Source organism: Somniosus microcephalus, chromosome 25 (genome assembly GCF_052327205.1).
Source record: "Somniosus microcephalus isolate GS21.2 chromosome 25, FLI_Smic_1.0, whole genome shotgun sequence".
NCBI classification, from domain to species: domain Eukaryota; kingdom Metazoa; phylum Chordata; class Chondrichthyes; order Squaliformes; family Somniosidae; genus Somniosus; species Somniosus microcephalus.
In genome coordinates this window covers 11712687-11739001 of record NC_141011.1, presented here as the reverse complement: position 1 = coordinate 11739001, position 26315 = coordinate 11712687, and the positions used below count along the sequence as shown (strand labels likewise).

At 42.6% G+C, this 26315-nt stretch overlaps 1 protein-coding gene across 23 annotated transcripts in view; it reads right to left on the bottom strand.

The window, feature by feature from the left end:
- LOC147100499 (eukaryotic translation initiation factor 4 gamma 3-like) overlaps nucleotides 1-26315 on the bottom strand; it is a 290666-nt gene that overhangs the window by 20017 nt on the left and 244334 nt on the right. For 17 of the 23 annotated variants that reach the window (XM_085966798.1, XM_085966802.1, XM_085966807.1 and 14 more), the window contains 5 exons: nucleotides 14450-14572; nucleotides 12877-13015; nucleotides 11982-12076; nucleotides 4971-5064; nucleotides 3553-3643 (listed from right to left, as the gene is read on the bottom strand). In XM_085966798.1, the coding sequence (XP_085822924.1) occupies nucleotides 3553-3643; nucleotides 4971-5064; nucleotides 11982-12076; nucleotides 12877-13015; nucleotides 14450-14572 (542 nt within the window). The remainder of the gene's footprint in view (nucleotides 1-3552; nucleotides 3644-4970; nucleotides 5065-11981; nucleotides 12077-12876; nucleotides 13016-14449; nucleotides 14573-26315) is intronic. The other 6 variants (XM_085966800.1, XM_085966822.1, XM_085966810.1 and 3 more) reach the window with 1 other exon arrangement.

The window sequence follows — 26315 nt, the reverse complement described above, 5'->3', positions numbered from 1 at the left end:
AAGATTATGAAAGGGTTCGATAGGGTAAACGTAGAGAAGATGTTTCCAGTTGTGGACAAGACCAGAACTAGGGGTCATAAATATAAGATAGTCACTAATAAATCAAATAGGGAATTCAGGAGAAACGTCTTTACCCACAGTGTGGTTAGAATGTGGAACTCGCTATCACAGGTGAATAGTATAGTTGCATTCAAGGGGAAGCTAGTTAAGTACATGAGGGAGAAAGGAATAAAAGGATATGTTGATGGGGTTAGGTGAAGAGGGGTGGGAGGAGGCTCGTGTGGAGCATAAACACCAGCATGGACCCGCTGGGCCGAATGGCCTGTTTCTGTGCTGTAAATACTTTGTAATGGTTTTATGCCTCTCTCTTGGGCCTCCATTTTATTTCCAAGTTGGTGGGTGGTGGCGGGGGGTCTATTACGTAGAGAAGATGTTTCCACTTGCGGAGAGACCAGAACTAGGGGCCATAAATATAAGATAGTCAATAATAAATTCAGTAGGGAATTCAGGAGAAATGACCCAGAGAGCGGTGAGAATGTGGAACTCGCTACCACAAGGAATAGTCGAGGTGACCAGCATAGATGCATTTAAGTGGAAGCTAGATAAACACACGAGGGAGGAAGGAATAGAAAGATATGTTGATGGGGTTAGATGAAGAAGGGTGGGAGGAAGCTCGTGTGGAGCATAAACACCGGCATGGACCTGTGGCAAATGGCCTGTTTCTGTGCTCCAAATACTATGTAACTTCACATGATAGGACTGCACGAGAGAGGCCCTTCAGTTCGTTTGATCTCATCCTCCAGAATACCAACCTGAACAGGGCTATCCTATCCCATATCCTCCTTTAACATCCAGAGGCCTTTTTTTCTATGAGTAGTGATCTTTTAGACTAAGCAAAATTGTGAAAGTAAAAATCAATGGGAATCCATCTGAAGTCAGTGGAGTTTGGTGCTGAGATCAGGGGTTCATTGCTCCTGCAATGAGTTTTACAGCCCAACAGTTATCAACCGTAACCACACACATTATTAGGGAATAAGTCCGATAAATTCTGCTGTGCGCTTCACTTGTTACCGGTCAACTTCAAGGTGCATATAGGTTTAAGTACGTCAGACTGTCTGCAGGCTTTATCAGTGCACTACACACAATATTGGAAATCTTCGAGATTTAATTAGTCTAAACAGAATTATCACAATCTCATATCTCAAGCAATTTGATGAACCTAACAAGTTATTCCAGTACACACTCACTGCTGGTACCATCTGGTTATTTGTACTATAACATACAGGAAACTTTGTGTTATCCGGAGGCTAAATGTCCGGTAAGCTCGCGCCACCGGCAAAAATCAGGAGCCGTTTCATTAGGTTTTTTTTCTTTTCGTTGCTTTTTTCTCAACAGTCAAGCTCTGCAAGGTCTCGCTGAAGCTGTTGCTAAGCTACAGAGACGCTACAGAGAGTACGGTCGACTGTTTAGAAGCTGTTGCTAAGCAACAGGGTTTGTTGCCAGATACGGAGCTCAAAATCTCCGTATGTTTCAACATTAGCGCTGGTTTGTCCGGCAGTTTTGAGGGAACAGCAACAGCTCGGTCCTGTCGGTGCTGGATAGCACAAAGTTTCCTGTACTGTAAAACAATGTCAAAAGTTTTTTTTTTTTTTTTTTTTAAAAAGTTCCATATTATGCATTGTGCTTTTGATGCATTTCTATTAAACGGTTCACATTTGCCACTAATAATAAATGAAGAGATGCATGTGGGTTATGCAGCACTCAAAGGTTAATCCAGCTTAACAGCCAAAACTGCACCCCGAACAAAACTCTTCGATCTTACTGCATACTCTTCAGCCACTGAAGCGCAACTTTTATTTGGATTCTGAAAAAAAAATACAGCTTTTCCAAAATTCTATGGTAATTAATGTGCTCTAAACAAAGATTATGGTCAATGGCTTAGGACACTTTGAAATTGCGGAAGGTGAGAACAATTCAGCGTGTTGATGTACTACAGAATGACAAATTGTGGGATACTAACTGTGAGTCACACCCAAGATACTAATCTCAGTTAGAGTTATTATTTGTGAGTGAGGAAAGGTGGCATTGTCTGTAGATAAGGTTCTTCCCCGTGGTGATGGGGAAAAGCAAGTGGGAAAGTTGATTTGGGCTGATGTTGCACACCTCCTAGCAGACAGCACCAGAGCTGCAGTAATGGAGAGGCTAGAACTAGACCATCTGTCTTCCCTAGGAATGGTATTTGGTATGGGGGAAAGAGGGGAAGTAAATAAAAACAGCAACCAGCACCAGAACCACTGTGCTCAGTAAACACACAAGAGCCCATATATATCAAAAGCAAAGCACTGTGGATGCTGAAAATCTGAAATAGAAACACAAAATGCTGGAAACACTCAGCAGGTCAGACTTCATCTGGCCTGGAACGTTAATTGTTTCTCACTCTGTAGATGCTGGCTGATCTGCTGAGTGTTTTCAGCATTTTCTGTTAGTCCATATATAATCCTATTTTGCATGCTTCAATCTGAAGGTGATGATATGTTTTCAATATATTTTGCTGTGTGCCAAGTTGACAAAGTATCTGTTGCTCACCAATAACAATCACTCTTAATTTCTGGCCCTGGTGTAGAGAGCTGTAATGAGCAAGTAGCTAAAGATCTGCATATGCATCAATACTGCTGATTACAGTCACTACAGCTCAAAAGTCCAACGACACAGCTTCTGTTGTGGACCGATCAAGACCGCACTTCAAACTTCCACAGATATTTGGACGAACAATGCATTTGTGTTACAAGAGTGCAGCCGATGATAAACACACAGTTCTCGTGGCACGTGCCACACTCGTAAATACAAAGGACCCTACCTTGCCCCGGCTGCAGCCGAGACTCATTTCTTCGTGGGGCTCCTGACATGCCGTCAGAACAACCTTGGCACAATAGTGTTATGAAATGAGCACACCACAAAACTGGCTCAGCGCCAATTTTCCGGTTAGCTCATCATATTCTTGGGCGCAATTTGAAAATAGCATTGTTTTTGGCTTAGCTCCCTCGTAGGCTGATTGGTGGCCCAATTGGAAAAGGGAAAGGGTCTGCGCGGTCTTGTAACTTGGCTTCCAATGGGCCTACACGAGAGCGAGGCCAAGGAAAATAAACCTGGCAGTGTGGGGCAAATTAGTCAGCTTGGCATTGCTGTCCTGAAAAGCAAAACGCTGCAGATGTTGGAAATCTGAAATAAAAACAGAATGCTGGAAACACTCAGGTCAGGCAGTATGTGTGGTGCTGGCGAAAGGTCATCCATCTGAAACGTTAACTGTACCTTCCTCTCTCCACACATGCGGAGTGGTTCCAGCATTTTCTGATTTTATTGCTCTCCTGAAACTTGGATTTAACATAAAGCCAGTTTAATATGCAGCTCCAGGCACCATCTGCAGAATAAAATAAATCAGAAACAAAAACAAATAGCCCTAGAGATTAAGTGACCAACAGTGCTGGCATACTGTACTGGAAACTAACCAAAGAAAAATGCAAGACTGCCCTCTTTAGCTTCAACAGCACTCACCTCGGTAGCGTCCTGCGTGTATCTGAATCAGAGGGTGGGGCAGACTGCTGCAGTACAGAGAATCTATTCAAACTTGTTGTTCGTGGCGAGTCTGAAATAAAACATTGAACTTTATGCTAGCTAAACTTAAAAGTGATGGTAGTCCCCAGGCTTTCAAGAACAAACTTGAATTTATATACCATTTCGATGCATAGTAAGAATGTCCCAATGTGCTTCATATCCAGCGCAGTCACTTATGTAAGCAAGCATGTCTGCCAATTTGTACAACAGATCCCAAAACACCAAATAAGATGAGTAAGCAGTTAATCAGTTCCTTTTTGATAGGATTGGTTGAGGGGGAAATGCTGTCCAGGACACTTGGAAAACTACTTCTTCAAATAGGCCCTGGGATCTTTTATGCCGACTTGAACAGGACCCTACATTTAAACAGAAAGAAGGCACCTCCAACAATGCAGCACTCCTTCAAAGTGTCACTGAAGTGTCAACCTAGATTATGTGCTCCAGGCCTGGAGGAGTTGTACCGAGATACCAGTACAACACCTCCAAGATGATACTAAATATGGGGGTATAGGAAATAATGTGGATGACTGCACCAAAATACAGGAAGATATAAACAGGCTGACAGAGTGGGCGGATAAATGACGAATGAAATTCATTATGGCAAGTATGAGGTGGTTCATTTTGATAGGAGGAATAAAAAGCCCGCTTATTCCTTGGAAGTTAAGAAACTAAATGGGGTCGAGGAGCAGAGATTTGTGAATATAGATACATAAAAACTCAATTTCCACCAGTTCTGTTGTTTTTATAAACCAATTTCTTGCAGATGAATTCTGTCAGCATACTTGAGAAACACATTTGAAACAAGAAAAAGGTTTTTAAAAGGTCACTTTGATACAGCCTGTGATGTAATCTCCTTTCCTAGCAGCAAAATTAATTTTAGGTCAATCTGCAACCGCGTAGTGTTCGTTTGCCAGACTGGGACATTTTCAAAACACGACGATAAAGATGGCAGTTTGTGATTAACCACAAGATTATTTTCGAAACCGTCAGTCAGTGAAGTGCCAAACAGGAAATGGATATTTCTCTCAGGGCAGGCAACACTGGAACAGGCCTGGATTGAGGCCCTTGCCTTTCATCCATATGAGGGGGACTTGTCTTTAAACCATTTTTTTTTTTAAACAAAAAAAGTGATCTACAGTATATAGAACTTTTTTCCATTTTAATGTGCATTTCCAGAGGAGGAAAGACCCAGTTTAAAATAATTTCTTAACCAGCAATAAATTATCAGCACTGTGATTACGAGACTAGAGAGCTTTGTTGGAAAATGTATAACCTCGGTCTTCAAAATCAGGTTTACCAATAATAGTAGCTGCGTAAAACTATCACAAAGACTGAGAAAGGAGCGCCATTTCACTTACCAGATTCAATAGTTTTCACTCCTCCACTGCTGCCCTTACCCCAACTGCCTAGTCGGCATCCTGGACCCAGCTGGATTTTATCATCAGTTGCAGGCTATGGGGGCAGAATAAAGCAAAAGAACACTTTCAAAATCTTGAGAAGTGGGATCCTGTTGATGATTATACCGAACAGGCCAAAATACTTGCAAGTTTCTCACTCCTCCCGTCCCTGCATATTTCGAATAGGCATTTCAAAAACCTGTGCATTGTTCCACCATTTCTATGGCATCAGTTGCCACCGTTGTGCTGCCAGCTCCCGACATGTGATTTTGCTACTCAGGTCAAAGTGTGACGTCTAAGATTACAGCTCCTTCTGACAAAGGGAATATCCGCTGTCCAACTGCTCAGTACACTGGCTTTGGTGCAGACCAAGGAGGACCCCGGCTCAATCACTGGTTTAGTGCTAAGTTAGGTATCAAACTGGGATAGCAGTAGGAGTGCTACTGTTGCCCAGCGAGATAGAAAAGAAACAGACTCAGTTCCTGCTCCAGATCTCTGCTGCAAAGTGCACACTTATGGGCTGTAATGGCCCACGGTCAAGTAGTTTACCGAAACTCACTTGGGCTGCTGACACCCTTGGAACCACACGCTTGCAGGTATCAACACTTCCAAGAGAACAGGGAAAAAAGGGGGATAAAAAAAATCAATCATGTTGAACTGTGCATTTATGGTTCCGTTAATTCAAACTTCATAACAGGAACACTCCATTAATTAACAAATCCCATAACAGGAACACCCTATTTATTAATGTATCCTGTAACAGGAATCCCATTAATTAACATGTCCCATAATGGGAACACCCCATTAATTAACACATCCCAGAACAGGAATACTCTATTAACATATTCCATAACAGGAACATTTTGTTAATTAACAGATCCCATAACAGGAGCAGCAGCTAATTATCACAGATCCTACAAGAGGGAACACCCTCGTAGTCAACATGGACTTAATCCATGAGCCCACATGTATCTCAATAATTACAATTTGGCTCTCATTTTTAGCATAGATTGTGGGGATGTATATAGTCTCGGGTATCTCTGGGACACGAGGCACTCTGCTTTGATCAACACAAAAAATAACTGTCAGTGTGAAAATAAAGTTGTTTATAGCGCAAGACGGTAATTATCGGAGGTATCTGTCAAGTGATTTAGTTGTATCTGGGACAAGCAGAATTTATCAGCATAACTGATCAAGTATGTTTGTACAAAATGATTTCTCAGAAACTGGTAGATGGTTTTAAAGCCCATATGATAACCAAGAATGGAATCTGTAAGCATAGGTCATTTATTTAATTTGGGGATTATCAGCACAGAACTAGAGAATGAGTTCACGATTAACAAGCCTGAAGCAAGGGAAGTCTAGAGGGAGTTTCTTTTCTCCTCAGAGTAGCGACATGGAATTTTACTCCCAGCTTAAAGCACTCACTGCTGTGTTGATTAAATCCTTCAAAGGAGATTTGTGAATATCTGGTTGGGAAAGGGACCAAGGGTTAGTTAGGTAAGTACAGATAAGAGATGGTTGAATGCTGGGCGGCATGATGGTTCCAGAGTTGGTGGAACCATGGAAATGTTACACAAAGGAAGATATCCATTTAGAACACCGAGTATAGGATGCAAGCCTGTATCGGCAATTTGAAGCTTCAGCTGATTTGCCACTGGGAAACATGCTTTTCTCAGGAGACTAATTGTGTTTGATGCGAAGATGAAGCTGGCTGTACGTGGCTTGTGGAAGGACCAGGCTTGATGACTTTAGTGGCATTTTGAACCATTTGTCATGTTGCGTTTTAAAAAAAAAAATCACTCAGCTTCCAATCATGTACTATTTTTTTGCCCCCTCCTCCAATGCCTTGCTGAAGGTACCATTTATAATGTGCAAGTTATCTGCACTCTCAGAATCTCAATGTAGGATTATTTGAAAATCCTACATTGAGGGAATGCATTTCTCTGTACTGTAGCAACAGGCAAAATAATCTAACACTCTGAAGCACCTTTTGACCTGAGGTGGTCAAAAATGCACCCCACACTCTCGAGGCTGATTCCAAATTAATGCCAAGATTAAAACCGGCACTATAATTAAACAGTTAATTAACCATAACTGTTGCAGAATGGTAGATTTTCTCACCTCTGGAACCAGGGTTTGAATCTAACTCAGGCTAATGGAACAACATTCTCTTTGCCTGTTGTCTGAAAGGGTAAAATGTGAAATTGTTCAAGTTGCCCCATCACAGATTCCTTGCAGGTGTGGTTTCAAAGGACAGACAATCTCACTGTTAAGAGGAGTTGAGAATGGCTGGCATGGGAAAAATTCACACCGCTGTAGCAGGGGCACTCTTCCAGGAAAGGATTAAGGCACATTGTTGGGCCAGAGTAGAGGCTTTTCTTCTGCATTTAACTCATGCTATACCCGATAAAGTATAGTGGGTGCCAAAACTGTCAATTCTCCAGCACTTGCATTCCTCATCTGAACAGCACAAAAAGATTCACCATCAAACTCAAATGAAATCACCCTAACTGCAGTTATGATTAATGGATTTATAGGACTGGCCTGTCAGACTTGGATCATAACATAATTTTGGCAGTGATACAGTCTCATTTCATTCATACATATTTTGCTAGACATTAACCATCAAAAAGCATCATGTACTTGCTGTCTCAATCTCCCCCTCCCCATTAAATAACCCAAGACATTAAACTATTAATCTTACTCATCCAATTGTCATAACAAATCTGGCATGCAAATTTTTAGACCAAAGAGAAGTAATCGGCTGGGTCATCTAATCAGTCTACACACCACAGACATATTCTGTTTCCAAATGGTTCAGAAGACACGAGTTAAAAGGTGCATTTTAAAGTTTCTACAGTTACAATTACAGAATTTACAGCCCTGAAGGAGGTCATTTAGCCCATTGCGCTTGTACCAGTCCAGCTCTTCAACAGGATGTGTCTGCTGCAATTCAAATTCCCCTGTCCTTTTCCCCATATCTTTTTATCTTCTTCCTTTTCAAATGCTTATCTAATTCTCTCTCGATGATATAGTCACTGCCTCTAACCCCTTGGGTGAAAAACAATTCTAACTTTCTTCTTCATTCTCTAGTGATGATAATCTTCAGTTTATGTCCTATTCTTTGATTTGATAAGTGGAAACAATCTTTCACTATTTATTCTCTCAAAACTTTTAATAATTTTAAAAACCTCTTAGATTCCCACTTAAACCTTCTCTTTTCCAGTGGAAAAAAGACTCAATTTTCTTCAATGATTACAGCCTCTCATTCCTGGTAATATTCTACAGAATCTTTGTCATACCCTTTCCTTAGCCCCAACATCCTTGATATAACGAGGTGCCCACGACTACACCCAAAACTCCATCTGCAGCCTAACCAATGTCTTGTACAAATTCAACATCATTTCATAACCTATATTCAATGCACCTAGATATGAAATACAGAATCCTATTTGCCTTTTTTCTGGCCTTTCCACCTGTACTCCTACTGTATGCACCTACACTCCTCGACAGCCCGGTTTCTTTACTCTTACTTCTTTAAGAGTCTTATCATTTAGGGTATGCTTCCACTTCATTCCCATCCACACCCACACTGCACTACTTCACATTTCTCTGCACCTGTCAGTGCCCGCCTGTAAACTTATAGTCTTCCTCATGCCCCCTAATTTATTGTCATTAGCAAACTTCAATATCGTTCCCCTCATTTCCGTGTCCAAATAAGTTACATAAACTAGTCAATCCCCTACGGCTTTGTGCACGGTAAGTCAAGATCAAATGCAGTAGTCAGGTGAAGCAGGGTTAGAGGGAGGGGGTAATTGGAGTAGGGCATGTAGACATAATGCAGTCTGCATTTTAATGTTACACACATTCTGTTTATATATTGCCATCATAGACTCCGATCTCCATACTTACAATAGAAGATGCCAACTCGTCACACTGTAATTACACCGCCCTTGACAGTGGCGAGACTGCAGTTTTAGGGAGTGAAGCTGGGCAGGTAGAAGGCGCATCAATGAGGGAGCATTTTGGTGCTAGTGACCATAATTCTGTTAGATTTAAGGGAGTTATGGAAAAGGACATGGAGAGACCAGGAATAAAAGTTCTAAATTGGGGAAAAGCAAATTTTGCTAAGCTCCGAGGGGATTTAGCCATAGTGGATCGGAAACAGCTCCTTGAAGGTAAATCAGTGTCAGAGCAGTGGGAGGCATTCAAGGAGGTGGTCCGGAGGGTTCAGACCAAATATGTGCCCTTAAAGAAAAAAGGTGGGACTAACAAATCTAGAGCTCCCTGGATGTCTAGAGACATACAGGGTAGGATAAAGAAAAAAAAGGAGGCGTATGATGGATACCGAGAGCTAAATACTCCAGAATCTTTGGAGGAGTGCAGAAAGTGCAGGGGTGCAATTAAAAAGGATATTAGGAAAGCAAAGAGAGAGCATGAAAAATTCTTGGCAAGTAAAATCAAGGAAAACCCAAAGATGTTTTAGAAATATATTAAGAGTAAGAGGATAACTAAAAAAAGGGTGGGGCCTATTAGAGATCACGAGGGTAATCTGTGTATGGAGGCGGGAGATGGTCGGTAGGGTTCTTAATGAATACTTTGCGTCTGTTTTCACAAAGGAGACATTGCTGTCGGGGGTGGGGGTGTGAAATATTAGATGAAATAAACAGAGAGAGAGGAAGTAATAAGGGGTTTAGCAGCTTTAAAAGTGGATAAATCCCCAGGCCTGGTTAAGCAAAGCAAGAGGAAATAGCAGAGGTCCCGACCATCATTTTTTAATCCTCTCTGGCTTCAGGTGTGGTGCCAGAGGACTGGAGGACTGCTAATGTGGTCCCCTTGTTTAAAAAGGGAGAAAAGGATAGACCGAGTAATTACAGGCCAGTCAGCCTAACCTTGGTGGTGGGAAAATTATTGGAAAGAATTCTGAAGGACAGGATAAATCTTCATTTAGAACGACACGGATTAATCAAGGATAGTCAGCACGGATTTGTTAAGGGAAGGTCGTGTCTGACAAACTTGATTGAATTTTTTGAGGTGGTAACAAGGAGGGTAGATGAGGGTAGTGCGATTGATGTAGAGTATATGGACTTTAGCAAGGCTTTTGATAAGGTTCCACATGGCAGACTGGTCACGAAGTTAAAAGCCCATGGGATCCAGGGCAAAGTGTCAAGTTGGATTCAAAACTGGCTCTGAGACAGGAAGCAGAGGGTAATGGTTGATGGGTGTGTTTGTGACTGGAAGGCTGTTTCCAGTGGGGTTCCGCAGGGCTCAGTACTAGGTCCCTTGCTTTTTGTGGTATATATCAATGATCTAGACTTGAATATAGGGGGTATGATTAAGAAGTGTGCAGATGATACTAAAATCGGCTGTGTGGTTGATACTGAAGAAGGAAGCTGTAGACTGCAGGAGGATATTAATAAATTGGTCAGGTGGGCAGAACAGTGGCAAATGGAATTCAATCCGGAGAAGTGTGAGGTAATGCATTTGGGGAGGGCTAACAAGGAAAGGGAATACACATTAAATGGTAGGACACTGAATAGTGTAGAGGAACAAAGGGACCTTGGAGCGCATGTCCACAGATCCCTGAAGGTAGCAGGCCAGGTAGATAAGGTGGTTAAGGAGGTATACGGAATGCTTGTATTTTATGCCACGGCTAATAAAGGCAAGAGCAGGGAGGTTATGCTTCAACTGTATAAAACACTAGTTAGGCCTCAGCTAGAGTACTGCGTGCAGTTCTGGTCACCACATTACAGGAAAGATGTGATTGCACTAGAGAGGGTACAGAGGAGATTTACAAGGATGTTGCTGGGAGTAGAGAATCTTAGCTATGAGGAAAGACTGGATAGGCTGGGTCTGTTTTCCTTGGAACAGATGAGGCTGAGGGGAGACCTTATTGAGGTGTATAAAATTATGTGGGGCATAGATAAAGTGGAAAGAAAGGACCTATTTCCCTTAGCAGAGGGGTCAAAAACCAGGTGGGAGGCTGTACATCAGCAGTTTCCAATTATAAATGTGTACATTGGAATTTATAATGGTAAGTTGACAGGAAGCGTGCAAACATATACAATTTTTAACATATGGATGAAAAACAAGGCGGCCCCAGCAGAAATCCCTGGGGCTCATCCATAACTCTCCAATCCAAAAAAATCCATTAATCCCCACTCATCGCTTTCTGTTGCCTAGCCACCTCTATGACCACATTCTCTGCAATACCACATGCCTTAATTTTTACACGACAACTTATTGAGTGCTTTCTGAAAAGAATTGGACATTTGGTTTAGTTGAACTTCTGGAGAATCAATTGGTGTCTAAACCTCCTGCACACTGCAATAATCACCCAAACTGTACAGCACTAACAGTAAATGGATATAACAGCAGAAAACGCTGCAAAAACTCAGCAGGCCAGGCAACATCCGTGGAGAGAGAAACAGAGTCAATGTTTCAGGTCGAAGACCCTTCGTCAGAACTGAGAAAAAAGCAGGAAATGAAACATTAAAAAGCAAGTTTGGGGGCTGGGTAATAGGGGAGGGGATGAAAGAACAAAAGGGAAGGTCTGAGAGGTGAAGAGACATTAAGAGATATTCAAGGCGAGACGAGATGGTAATAGGACAGGTAAAGACAGAAAGGATGGCTCTAGATGAAGTGTGAAATACGCTGGCAGAATGAATCTGTTCAATTTCCTGCTTTTTTCTCAGTTCGGACGAAGGGTTTTCGACCTGAAAACGTTAACTCTGTTTCTCTCTCCACTGATGTTGCCTGGCCTGCTGAGTTTTTCCAGCGTTTTCTGTTGTTATTTCGGATTTCCAGCATCCGCAGTATTTTGCTATCGTAACAGTAAATGGATGACTGTTCTAACTTTTAAATCGGCATTGGTAACTAGCATGCACTTGGTTCAATACTTTATCTCGGTTTGTCCGTAAATGATTACACCAACATTTCAGGTGCTTGCACCAGTAACAATGCCCGTACCTTGGTGATTTTCGGGAACTTGCTGGGGTCTATCGTCCTACTGCTCTTAGTCACCGGGACAGTGTTCCAAGCTTCTTCTGTGGGCCGTCCACCCCCTGCAAACATCACCAACAGTTACTGTTAAAACATGGACTACTTGGGTAATGTGATCACATCTGTTTAACATTGCTACTCTAATCGGTAAAGGAAGATGGATAAAAATTTATTCTTTTGGTCTTGGATCCAGGAGCCATTGTTCTTCTCGAACAAAGCAGCAGAAATCCTCGTTCAGATGGTTTTGGAATTAAACCACACAGATGTAAGTAATTCTTGCATTTTAACACATCATTTTAGAATTTACCCCACTGAATTAACTCCCCAACAACAAACAAAAAACTGTTGACTCCAAACAATTAAATTCTGACCTGTGTTTCAATATTTTGCACCTATTCTCCACAGACCAAGGTGGCCCTGTTGTAAGTGTAATTCAGGGGTGTGCAATTTAGCAGACAGATGTACAAAAGAAGCCAGTGGATCAGCTAAACTCCAAAAAGCACGAGTACACCAGTAAGCAACAGCGCGAGCTATCATTTCATTTAACAGTACAGGGTACAAGCTGTCCACCACACAACACAACTTAACGCAGTGAAACTGCTCCCTCTGACCATTTTGAGAACAGCAATAGCGGTCTCGAGGAACCATTTTCTTCTACCACCTGAACAGGCAGCCACCTATCCAAAGGGAAACAGAGGACTCTCGAGTGGATAGACTCGACTTGAGTAAAGCAAGATATGACACGAAAAGATGAGTCAATATACTTATTACCACTGATAGAATGAGAAGCTTTACAACTGCACGATTATATATGAAAATGATTACATCTGAAAGGGCTGCTCCAGAAGCAGTTGCTTCCTACCTGGTCTCCTCTTGTCTTGTTTGGACAAGAGTTGTTGATGAACCTTCAGCTGCTGTTGCTGCTCTTCAATCTGCGCTTCTTTATGAATCTGTTCAATGGTCTTTGGCCCCTGTTCGACCCGACGTGACACCCAGTTTTTCTGTGGATGAATGCAACACATTCAGTGTGTGTAGGAACCTAGGGACTGACATTATTTAACTATATATTTAGACAGTTCCATGTCATTCATTGATCGCAATTCTTCAGGTTGGATTTCAAACTATCTTTATAATCATCTCTTTTTCTGTGAAGCATAATCACCATGTGATAACACACACACCATCAAATTTGTTAAATGCTGCAACAGCCCAAAACTAAACAGCAAGTGCATTTGCAACACAACAAGCATAACTTTGAATATTCAGTCACTATCAGAGCGTTCTTTATTTTTCATAAATCGCCAGTCACCAACATGTATTTACTCTGTATCCACTTGTACCCAAGAGGGAAATGCTTGAAAGGAACACGGAGAAAAGATTCCCATTGCTCAACACATCCTCACCATGACAGACATACACATTAAACCAAAACAATTCCATTTATAGTCGGAGATCCAGAATCCATTGTTTCTTCCAGAGCCGAACTTCCAAATTCTACTTTTGGAATTGAAACACAGGGCGGCAGGGGCTCCTGCCACAGGAATTGAAACACAGGGCGGCAGGGGCTCCTGCCACAGGAATTGAAACACAGGGCGGCAGGGGCTCCTGCCACAGGAATTGAAACACAGGGCGGCAGGGGCTCCTGCCACAGGAATTGAAACACAGGGCGGCAGGGGCTCCTGCCACAGGAATTGAAACACAGGGCGGCAGGGGCTCCTGCCACAGGAATTGAAACACAGGGCAGCAGGGGCTCCTGCCACAGGAATTGAAACACAGGGCGGCAGGGGCTCCTGCCACAGGAATTGAAACACAGGGCGGCAGGGGCTCCTGCCACAGGAATTGAAACACAGGGCGGCAGGGGCTCCTGCCACAGGAATTGAAACACAGGGCGGCAGGGGCTCCTGCCACAGGGGCCGTTTTTAAACGGCTCACAATTACACAGTTTGGTTGATATGCTCCTGAAAGAGCTCTGCTGTTGCATGTTTCCTCACCAATCTGGGCATTTTGGAGGGGAAGGAAAGAGAGGAGGAATAACAATTCCTGTAAGTGCACAGACTTGCCTCTCATCAAGTAACTTGTTCTTTAGGAAGAAATGCATGCAGCCCCAGCTCAACAGCACTGATGCAGGAGTTAAAAACCTCGTCGTTTATTGGAGTTCATAGCATTGTAGAACATTTTAGATGTGGGCAATAAATGCTGGGCTTGCTAGCGATGCCCATGTTCCGAGAATGAATTAAAAAAAACAAAATTTCAACATGCTTCAGATGGGCAACACCCTTAATCATCACTAAATAACTGGAATTTAGTGCATCAGTAGGATACTTTTGTAATGTTCAATTAGAAATGTTTGACCAACTTAAGGTAGCAATATTGTACAGAAGGAATTTACCCCTTTTAAACAGCAAAGGCATTGAAAAAAAAAAATGTTTACATACCATTCTCACATCGATCACATCTTGGACCATAAAACGTATTCGAGATGATGTTTTTCTTTCTTTTACTATTTTTTCCATTTGATTGAAATATTGGTCCATGCGAGGCTGAAAGGAACAGTCACACTGTTAAAACTCAGTTTTTTATTGGACTTTGTGGAGCTTTTTCTTACACATTTATATAAATCATATAAAAGGTGTTGCAGTTTGCATTTATTCAAACAAAATTCGAGGACATTAGGAATGCAATGACAATGCAAGAGACTGACGGATATCATTTACAAAAAGAGAAAGCCAGTTATCACTGAGCTCCACAGTGCCCAGCGGTCCTTTCCACAGCAATCGTTTCAGGAATTCAATGAATCAAATAATTACACTAAAGGCAGCAACAACAAACCCCAGCATAACAGAGGTAGGCAGAGAAAGATATAATTCTTGCAGAATGTCTTACAGAACTGCCCAATATCAAGTCCTGTAACTTGTTAGTTACAGATCCAGATACAGACAAACTGTACTTACGTGGCGGCTATGGATAAAGAAAGACAGACTTGCATTTATATAGCGCCTTTCACGACCACTGGGCGTCTCAAAGCGCTTTACAGCTAATGAAATACTTTTGAAGTGGAGTCACTGTTGTAATGTAGGAAGCTATGTAGCACATTTAGGGCTTTTGCCACTTTTGAAAGCATCTGGTGGAGCAGTTCCTCTTTCAACCACTAGATGGCCCTATTAGCTACTACACAGCATCCTTAAACCACCATAAGCGTTTCAAATGATCAGTTAACAATTTTAAATGCCACTTTCTAAATCAATGACCTTTAAGTTGCAACAATTATTAAAATGCCAGAGTCTCTTTCCTCCCTGCGTTTTTAGTATAAATTGCTTCCAGGCACAAGAGAAGAATAATTGCGACCACAACAAAAGCTTCAACTTTAGAACTCCATTTAAGCACGGAAGCTACATTTATACATCAAAGTCTCATTGCCCTTCTAACCTTGGTGAGTAGGAATGGAGCATCAGTTTCATAATACAAATGGATGAATGAAGGACAAATTGGCATGCTGTCAGCACATTTCAGGGAGAGCAAATATCAGTACAGCATATGAAAACGTGAACAAGACAGACCCTTTCACTTATAAGCAGAGGTGCCCCCTCTATCCACCCACGCTCAATATATCCTGCAATGGATTTTCCCATCATAGAATGGTTACAGTATAGAAGGAGGCCATTCGGCCCATGCCATCTCTCTGCAAGAGCACCTCAGCTAGTCCCACTCCCCTGCCCTTTCCCCGTAGCCCTGCAAATGTTTTTCCTTCAGGTACTTGTCCAATTCCCCTTTGAAAGCCACGATTGAATCTGCATCCAACACCCTTTCAGGCAGTGAATTCCAGATCCTCACCACTCCGCTGTTGCAACTTAAGGGTCCAGCTCATATTCCCCCGCTCTTTCCCCATATCCCTGCAATTCTTTCTCCTTCAGGTATTTACCCAATTCCCCTTTGAAGGCTGCTATTGAATCTGTATCAGGCAGTGTATTCCAAATCCTCACCAGTCGTTGTGTAAATGTTCCCCTCATGTTGCCTCTGGTTCATCATACTCAGCTGAGGAAGGTGAAGAGTTGAAGAGTCCCCAAACATTGAAAATCAAGGATGTCAGAGTATCAATCCAATAACAAAATCTAAATACTCAACCCTGATCAATTCCATCCTGTAGATGACACTCTCAAGGTCGCAACAGACTAGACCCGTAGAGTGCCACACATTTGATTTTCTAGGTTGACACTAGCCCCTTTTTTCAAATTTCCCTAACTCATTTTGAGGCACCGATGTGGACCTGAAATCTAGTGTCTACATTTTGTAATCTAAGTTGGTCTTAAAGTCACATCCTGGTACCAAAACAGAAAAAATGTTGACCAATGTTGGTGGTCAGTCCGGAGGGTCTATGGAGAGAAAGGCAGCTTATTGGAAGACCAGTGCAGACCAAGCCTGTGTAAACAGAGGTCTATTCCAATGCCGAGACAGATTAAAAGCAAGTGTATTTAGCCCACCAACTAGGACATAGCCACATGGTTTAACATTGTCCATATTCATGAAACTGGGTTTGAAGTTAAGTGAATTGAGTTTTGTGAATTGGTCACTCTGTATGTTCACTTGCAGTCTGTAAAATAAAGCAGCTTTATGATTCATATCTGCCCTTGTCTCGCTGAAGTGTTTCAAGTCAGCCTACTGAAAGGTTGGAGAAGCACGGGAGAAAGATATGCTATTCAGTTCTGATCACAAGGGGGACACTATTATGTGCCGACGTTACACTACTGTAGGATTAGATATTGGGCAGCATGGGTGCACTCCTAAACAATGAGACGCAGGGACGAACCTGAAAGAATATCTAATGCAGACACAACATTTGTACAGGAGCCAAAAATCCCCCATTTCAAATGTGGTCGTACCATGAAATTATACAGCAACAAAAATATTCATCAGCACACATGAATGTGCATTAGGTGGCTTCCACAGTCAGTCATTGTGGGAACCCCTAAACGGTTATTTGATTCAAAGCTGTGCAAATGACCAACGTGCCCGCTAAGCTGCGCGGCCGCACAGTAATCTGCAAGGCACAGGCCGCTCAAGCTTTTCCACTGGAAATTTAAAAGGGACCATGCAGCGAAATAAACAGGCCGCGCAGAACAAAGTGCAGCTTTGAGGGAACATTGCAAGTGACTTGCCAAAATTGTATTCAGGAGGAAAGAAAAAGAATAGGAAATGAACAAATTAAGTACTTTTCAAATATAGTTACTGTTAATGTAGGGAAACGTGGCAGTCAATTTGCACACAGCAAGTTCTCACTACCAGCAATGAGGTAAATGTTGGTCAGGACACTGGCAAAACTCCCATGCTGTCCTTCGCATAGTGCTACTGCATCTTTTATATCTACCCAAGGGGGGGTAGACGGGTCATCAGTTTAACGTCTCACCCAAAAGACGGTAGCACTGACAATACAGCACTCCCCCAGTACTTCACTGAAGGATCAGGCTGGATTAGGTGCTCAAGTCTCTGGAAGGAGGCTTGAACCCACGACCGTCTGACTCAGAGCCAAGAGTGCTCCCAGAGCTATGGCAGACCCCTCGGGAAATAATGCCCATTCCTTCCACAGCAAAACCTCAATCTCTTCGAAGGATGCAGTTTTTTTGTAATGAAGATCGAGACTTGGAAGTACATAGTTGATGTAATTGTGTTCCCTTTGTGACACATTTCGCATAGGCAATACCAATTTATTTCACACCTGTCCACGCACCTTTAGAGCAACTCTGGGAGAACTTTTACATTATATATTGAGCACATCGGATTCTAAAATCTAGCAGCTGAAACAGTAGAAGGACACAGAAGTTGGTTTTGGGGGGGGGGGGGGGGGGGGGGGGGGGGGAGGGTAGAGAGAATGAAATTGCATGCGCCAGCAGTGCAGGTATGGGTTATATTTAAAAGCTTTCACCTCTGTGTTAAATCAAAGTAACCGTCTTAATCGATCCCAACATGTGGTTGAAATAGTTTCAAAAATGAGGATCACTGGGGCAGTCCATCAACTATATTGCAAGCACACTTAATTCTCAAACAGGAGATCAGAGTTGAAATCCCAACATTAAATCAACATTCACACCATTTTCCCCAGGGGTTGCATTTGCTCACACCAGGATCAAGCTATTATTTTTGTTTGGGGGGCGGGGCAGTGGAAGAAGATAACAGGGAAGAGAAGAAAGAGGACGACATTAAATATAGGGCACTGTCCTCTTGAACTGTTCAAGCACATATCCTGTATAGACCATTAACGGCATCAGAGATATTTTCAGCCTGGGCACGGTCAACTTAAGCTAGCTGTGATCGGGATCGGTTTTTTGCTGGGTGGGAGGATCAGCTGCAAAAATGTACAGATGTTACCCATCTCTCTGCCACCTGAAATTACTCAATACCTAGGTTTTACATCATAACCCACACAGTTCTATGTGCCCTCGATTGAAACACATCTTAAAAAACCTGCTTGAATCCCCCAGGGCATTGTTGTGTTACTGTTAGTACAATTATTAGAACACACCTAGGACCATAGCATTTTACAGTGCAGAAAGAGGCCACTGTGCCTGTGCAACCTCAAGAGCTATTCACTTGTTCCCATTTTCCTAAATTTTCTTTTTCAAAAGCAATTATTCTGCTTCGGCATTCCATGCCCCCATGCCCCACTCCAAAGACTTCAGTCCATAATCTCGGCTGACATCCGAGTGCAGTACTGAGGAAGTCTTTTGGATAGGACGTTTAACAGAGGCCCCATCTGCACTCTTGGGTGGATGTAAAAGATCCTATGATACTATTCAAAAAAGAGCTGGGGAGTTCTCGCCAGTATCCTGGCCAACATTCACCCCTCAAAACAGATTACAGGAAACTTTCGTTTAACCGGAGGTTAAAAGTCCGGAAAGCTCTATCTACCGGCACAATTCAGGAGCCGTTTTCTATTAGTTTTTTTTTACTTCTCGTTGCTTTTTTTTCCCCCCAGTCAGGCTCTGCAGGTCTGTAGCTGAGCAACAGCTAGAGATGCTTGCAGCTGCAGCCGACTGTTTTGAAGCCAACAGGGTTTGTTGATTCACACGGAGCTGAAAAGCTCTATGTTTTAACACTGCAGCTGGTTTCTACGGCAGTTTTGATCTAACGGCACCAGCTCGGTCCCGTCAGTGCTGGATACCAGAAAGTTTCCTGTACTGATCACTTACATTATTGCTGTTAGTGGGAGCTTGCTGTGTGCAAATTGGCTGCCATATTTCCTACAGTCCAAAGATGTGCGGGTTAGGTTGATTGGCTATGATAAAAATTGACCCTTAGTGTTAGGGGGATTAAATACGTGGGGTTACGGTGATCGGGTGGGATATGTGTCGGTGCAGGCTCGATGGGCCGAAATGGCCTCTATCTGCACTGTGGGGTTTCTGTGATTCTGTGATCTGTGAGTACAACAGTGACTACACTTCAAAAGTACTTCATTGGCTGTAAAGCACTTTGGGATGTCCTGGGGTAGTGACAGGCGCTATATAAATGCAAGTTCTTTCTTTCTAACAAACCTCAGTTTCTGTAATCTCTTCCTACAATTAAAGCTTCTTATCCCTGGTACTACCTTAGGGAATCTCCTCCATACCCTCTCCAGGTTCTTGACATGCTTCCAAAGTAGGGTACTCCAAACTGGACACAATATTCTAACTGCAGCTGAACCAATGTTGGACAAGCGTGCTGAGTAAGCAAGTAGTTTACAGCATACTCAGTCTGGCTATTTGCATCATTTGGCCCAAGTACGCATGAATGATGTGCATCCTGAAGCAGTTTATTAGTGAATTCTGAAAGATTTCTGAATTCAAAACCAAAATGAAACATGGCCTTCATTCCCTGCACCCACAGTTTCTTCTCTCATGACTCATGCAGCCCTTTAAACACCTCACCCAAGTATCTATTTCACCATCCCCCCGCCCCCCCCCCAATCCTAGACAGTGATCAGGTGTAGGGGCCCTGGCCAATTCTTCCCCCCTTCCAAATTCAGAGGATGCTGAACCCAACTTCTCTGATCCTTGCACTGCCCAGCCGATGAGCAACGAACGCAGCATAATGTTCTTCATTTTAACACGATGTTCTGATTTGTGCTTTCTACCAACACGTGACTTCAGAGCAAAATCATTCTCGCAGATAGCTGGGTTCCAGTCTTCAGTTTGAAATTAGTTCAACTTCTGTCTTAACTCTAAAATTTGGAAGTACGCTTAAAAAAAGTTCAGCTTAATCCAACGAATCACATAAGGATTTGGTATCCTGCTCCCCAGTGCAGTTATCTACTCCATAGAATCATTGATAATCCAAAAAGTAGAAACAGTGCAATCTAGAACACTTTCAACAAGGCAGAAAATGAGATATAATTGTGCTTTGCAAAAACAAAACTGTCTGGATGTGGTTTCAAATGCAAGATACATTTCATGTAACAGCATTTAGATATCCAATTAAGTTGTGCAAGCAGAAACAAACATCAGAGACATGATAACCTGTCCACAACACAGTCGAGTTAATTCTACCCGTCCAAGAGGACAAAGTAGGAGAGAAAACTGCTCATGTGTAAAGAAACTTTTACTTCTGGATGGCTGGAGATGGTTACTGTCCGACCCAGAAGATATGTGACAGAAACAGAAACATTAAAAAAAGTTTTAAATCCTAAATTGTTTTGAGCTCTGCATGTTAAACTTCAAATTGAACCAGCTAGAATATGTTGTGAAATGTTTTTGCATTGATTGATGAAAATGAGAACTTGGAACTTTTTCAGTGTTTGTGTCTAGCGCTAAATTCAAACCCTGTGCGTGATCAACATGATATTTCTCCGTGTCGGGACAAAGCACAATGGCCTTGCGCTTTACTGACAAGAATCCGTTATTTTTTTAAACCAGCATAGCATTAATGAAAAAGTTTAGTTAACAAGAAAAAGGATTTCTCTCTCTCCACAGATGTTGCCTGGCCTGCTGAGTTTTGCTAGCGTTTTCTGTTGTTATTTAAGAAAAAGGATATCCCAGTCTTAACTAATCCAAATTACATTCCACATACAGTGGAATTAGGGACACCTTAGGAACTGGCATCAGCTGTCCTTGTTTTCAAAATGATCACTATGTACTGTAAAATGTTTTCCCAATAATCTTGAAGAATCAGCTGAGATTATGATTGGCACCTAATCAGCTGCAACAATGCTAAGAATTCCCCTCCCACACACCAACGCTCAAGCTCTGTTCACTTAACAGGTTTGCTGTCTAAATTCCCGTTTCATTTCAAACCGCTCTCACTCAGAGCAGAGTGCAGCTTCAGTGATGAACGGTGTTTCTCAGTTCTACTTGCCAGCAGTAGGGCAGTCACAGGACTGAAAAAAGGGGCAGTGTGAGGGCAGGTTGTGCCGGTATGCTGAAGCCTCCAAAGGCTTAGAATGGATCGAGAACATTTGGGAGGAAAAGCACAACAAGTCACACGTGAGTGAAACTGCAGGTTTCTGGTTGAGCAGCGAGTCTGCAGGAAGACTGACTGATAGCTGGGACTCTCAGGCATGTCCATCACTCTATAGAACAGCAGAGAGACAGAGACACCCAGGATAGCCATCCACCAGCACTCCCCAAAGCCAAAGCTCCTCAAAGAAGCAGGTCCACCACCAGAAGCCGAGGGAAAGAAGAGGTTGGCAGGGTCAAGGGGAGAGGAGCTGCCAGCAGCTGCTGGAAGAGTGTACAGATGTGTCGCTGGGGCAGGAAAGGACGGCCCATGTCACTGTGCCTTGATTAGAGAGTCTGGTGGGGGTCAGTGCGAGGCAGTAGCGGGTTTTGCGAAATAACGGCTTTTGTCGAATGGGGATCTCTTTAGCCAGCATCCACAGCGGCGGAGAAACCGCTCTATCCCTGCGACAGAGCCACGTAAGTATTCAATCCCAGAGATGACTATGGACGCTAGGTAAAGAGCTCCTCATTCCACAAAAGCCGTTTCTTTCACAAAACCCGCTGCCACCTCATGCTGATCGGTTTGTTTTAAGTTGTAAAAAGGCTTGGCACATTGAAGGCTAAAGTAATTGGAGAGTGTCGGTGGTTTCAGAGTGCCTCTTGTATATTTTATCATGCAAGTTATTTGGGTCTCTTTTTTGCAGGTGCCCAATTTTTGGGAGTGCCCGTTTATACAGGTTTCACTGTAGATGATAAACACGGTGTGACATTTTTCGGACACTTCTGTCCTTATCCAAAATTATTCCAGTTCTCATAACTTACATCACTTTCATGGGCAATCCCAACTCCCGAGGAAAACTTCCAGTACCGTGCCAGGGAAACTTGGCTGCTAATTATTTTTAGCTACTGGATTTATCCTATGCCTCCATAAGATCTCTTTCCAGTTTTTGAAAGCGATGGAGCACCACATCAGATCTTGTTTGAAGTTTAAAATGTCAACCAAATTTAATTTACAAAAGGTGAACAAGCACACAAGTAACTGTTCCAAAATAGTTATATATTCCAGCTCCTCGAGTGAACAAAGTTACAAATATACAATCCTACAAATTAAGCTAACCCTTTGTAAGTAACTTTTAAATAATTTTCTGAGAATTTCATATCTTACTGCATACTCTATTGGGAACATAATTAATCTAAATAGTTTCTTTGAAATTCAAACCAACTTTTCTCTTTAAGGAGATTCAAATTGATTGGTTTCCTTCTCAGATTTTTAAAACTTACTCCTTTAATCTAAACAAAAAAGCTGCCAAGATTTTCAATATCCCACCACTTAAATTTAAAAAGGAACTCTCTGCCAGATACAAATGGAACCAACCATATAGCATTGCACCAGTTTGAGTTACTTCTCTCTCTAGCCCGTAACTGATGAAACTTGCAAGTGTTTTGGGAAAGGCTTGGCACAAGATTCTGGCTTAGCTGGCTCTTAAACTCCTTACACATTATGACTGGATTTGAAGCAAGAGTCTCCAAACCAACCTAGACAAAAATACTTCATACATCCAGTTAAAATGTAGATTGATGCACAACACAGAAAGGAGAAACATGCTGACGTTTAGCATTGTTTTATCTATTTTTCGACGAATAACCTGCTAGTTTCCCAACATAAGAAGTAGGGATCAACTTTTAGATAGATTTGGATTTATAAGCGTTCAAAATTTGGATCTCCCAAACCTGAAGTGTGAATTTACCAAGACCTATGAATAAGCAGGAAAAACTTCCCTGCATGGAGTGTGTGTGAGCGTGACTGGCCAGCCATATGCGATGGTCGCTTTAACGACCAAAAGCTTCCTGAACTGCAATGTTTTTACTGCCGAAATAATACACCAGCTAATATTTACTGCACTTCGATCATTCATAGAAACATAGAGATAGGAACAGGAGTAGGCCATTCGGCCCTTCGAGCCTGCTCCGCCATTCAATGAGATCATGGCTGATCTTCGTCTGAGATCATAGCTGATCTTACCAGTTCAGTACCCCGTCCCCGCCTTTTCTCCGTAACCCTTAATCCCCTTAGCCTTCAGAAATATATCCAATTCTATCTTGAAAATATTTATTGAATTAGCCTTCACAGCCCTCTGTGGCAGGGAATTCCACAGGCTCACCACTCTTTGAGTGAAGAAATTCTTCCTCATCTCTGTTTTAAATGATTTGCCCGCTATTTTTAGACTGTGGCCCCTGGTTCTGTGCTCCCCGGCCATTGGAAACATTCTCTCTGAATTCAGCCTGTCCAGGCCTGCCATAATTTTATATGTTTCGATGAGATCCCCTCTCAATCTTCTAAACTCCAGTGAGTACAAGCCCAAACTATTTAATCTCTCTTCGTAGGTCATTCCCGCCATTCCAGGTATCAGCCTGGTGAATCGCCGTTGCACTCTTTCCATGGCAAGAACATCCTTCCGCAGATGGGGCGACCAAAACTGTACACAATACTCCAGATGCGGTCTCACCAGCACCTTGTACAGCTGTAGTAAGGTATCCCTATTCCTATACTCGAACCCCCTTGATATGAAGGCCAACATACCATTTGCCTTCTTGATCGCCTGTTGCACCTGCATGCTCTCCTTCAGTGACTGGTGCACAAGAACACCCAGGTCCCTCTGCACTTCCCCATCTCCCAATCTATTGCCATTTAGATAATAATCTACCCTCCTGTTTTTACCCCCAAAGTGGATAACCTCGCATTTATCCACATTATAGTGCATCTGCCACGTATCCGCCCATTCCCCCAACCTGTCCAAATCGCACTGTAGCCTCCTGACATCCTCATCAGAGCCCACCCCTCCTCCTAGTTTAGTGTCGTCAGCGAATTTGGAAATATTGCATCCAATTCCCTGATCCAGATCATTTATATATATTGTGAACAGCTGGGGTCCCAGGACAGATCCTTGCGGCACCCCGCTGGTCACTGCCTGCCACTCCGAAAACGAGCCGTTTATTCCAACTCTCTGTTTTCTATCCGCCAGCCAGTTCTCTATCCACGTTAATACTTTGCCCCCAATCCCATGAGCCTTAATTTTGCATGATAATCTTTTGTGTGGAACCTTATCGAAGGCTTTCTGGAAGTCAAGGTACACCACATCCACTGGCTCTCCCCCATCTATTTTACCAGTTACTTCCTCAAAAAATTCCAGCAGATTAGTCAAACACGATTTACCCTTTGTAAATCCATGTTGACTCTGTCCGATCCTTTCCCCATTTGTCAAGTGCTCCGCTATTTTATCCTTAATAATGGACTCTAGCATTTTGCCCACAACCGATGTAAGGCTTACTGGTCTATAATTCCCTGCTTTCTCTCTACCCCCCTTTTTAAATATTGGGGTAACATTAGCTACCCTCCAATCCACGGGTACTGTTCCCGAGTCAATGGAGTTCCGGAAGATGATCCTTAGAGCATCTGCTATCTCCAGGGCCACCTCCTTAAGTACCCTAGGATGTAGTTTATCAGGCCCCGGGGATTTGTCGGCCTTCAGTTCCCTCAACTTACCCAACACCATATCCCTAGAGATACTAATTTCTGTCAGCTCCTCCCTCTCATTAGTCCCTATGTTTGCCGATATTCCTGGGAGGTTATTTGTGTCCTCCTTTGTGAATACAGAACCAAAGTATGAGTTTAATTGGTCTGCCATTTCCTTATTCTCCATTATATATTCTCCCGAATCGGACTGCAAGGGACCGACTTGGGATTTTACCAGTCTTTTCCTCCTGATATACCGATAAAAGCTTTTGCAGTCTGTCTTTATGTTTGCTGCAAGTTTACTTTCGTATTCTATTTTCCCCTTCCTGATTAATCCCTTTGTCCTCTTTTGCTGTATCTTGTACTGCCCCCAATCTTCCGGTCTGGTGCTTTTTTTTGCCAGTTGATATGCCCTTTTTTTTGATTTTATGCTGTCCCTAATTTCCCTCGTTATCCACGGTTGAGTCACCTTTTTAGGTTTATTTTTATGCCAAACCGGTATAAACATGTTCTGGAATTCTTCCATTCTATCTTTGAATGCTTGCCATTGTCTCTCCACTGTCAATCCCCCCAGAAACACCACCCAATCAATCTTACCCAATTCCCGTCTCATACCCTCGTAATTCCCTTTATTTAAGTTCTGGACCTTAGTCTCTGATTCAATTTCCTCACTCTCCATCTCGACTGAGAGCTCGATCATATTATGATCGCTCTGACCCAAGGGGCCTCGTACAAGAAGATTGCTGATAAGTCCCTTCTCATTGCACAATACCCAGTCTAAAATGGCCTGATCTCGAGTCGGCTCCTCGACATATTGGTCCAGATAACCGTCCCGAAAACATTCCAGGAATTCCTCCTCCTCAGAATTTTTACTAATTTGGGTAGTCCAATCAATATGTAAATTAAAGTCACCCATGATGACAGCTGTGCTCTTATCGCACGCTTCTCTAATTTCCCTTTTTATGCCTTCCCTCACCTCCATATTACTATTTGGAGGCCTATATATCACACCCACTAACGTTTTCCTCCCCTTGCTATTTCTCATTTCTACCCATACAGATTCCGTTTCATCCGAGTTAATATCCTTCCTTTCCATTGCATTAATCCCCTCCTTTACCAGCAATGCTACCCCACCTCCCCTACCTTTTTGCCGATCCTTCCTAAATATTGTATATCCCTGGATGTTAAGTTCCCAGCCTTGCCCACCCTGCAGCCACGTTTCTGTAATCCCAATCAAATCATACTTGTTTACCTCTATTTCCACAACTAATTCATCCACCTTGTTCCTAATGCTTCTAGCATTAAGATACAAAGCCTTCAGGCTTGCTTTTTTCACACTCTCATTATGAATTAGTTTGGCCCTTTGTGTTTCTCTCCTTTGCTTAT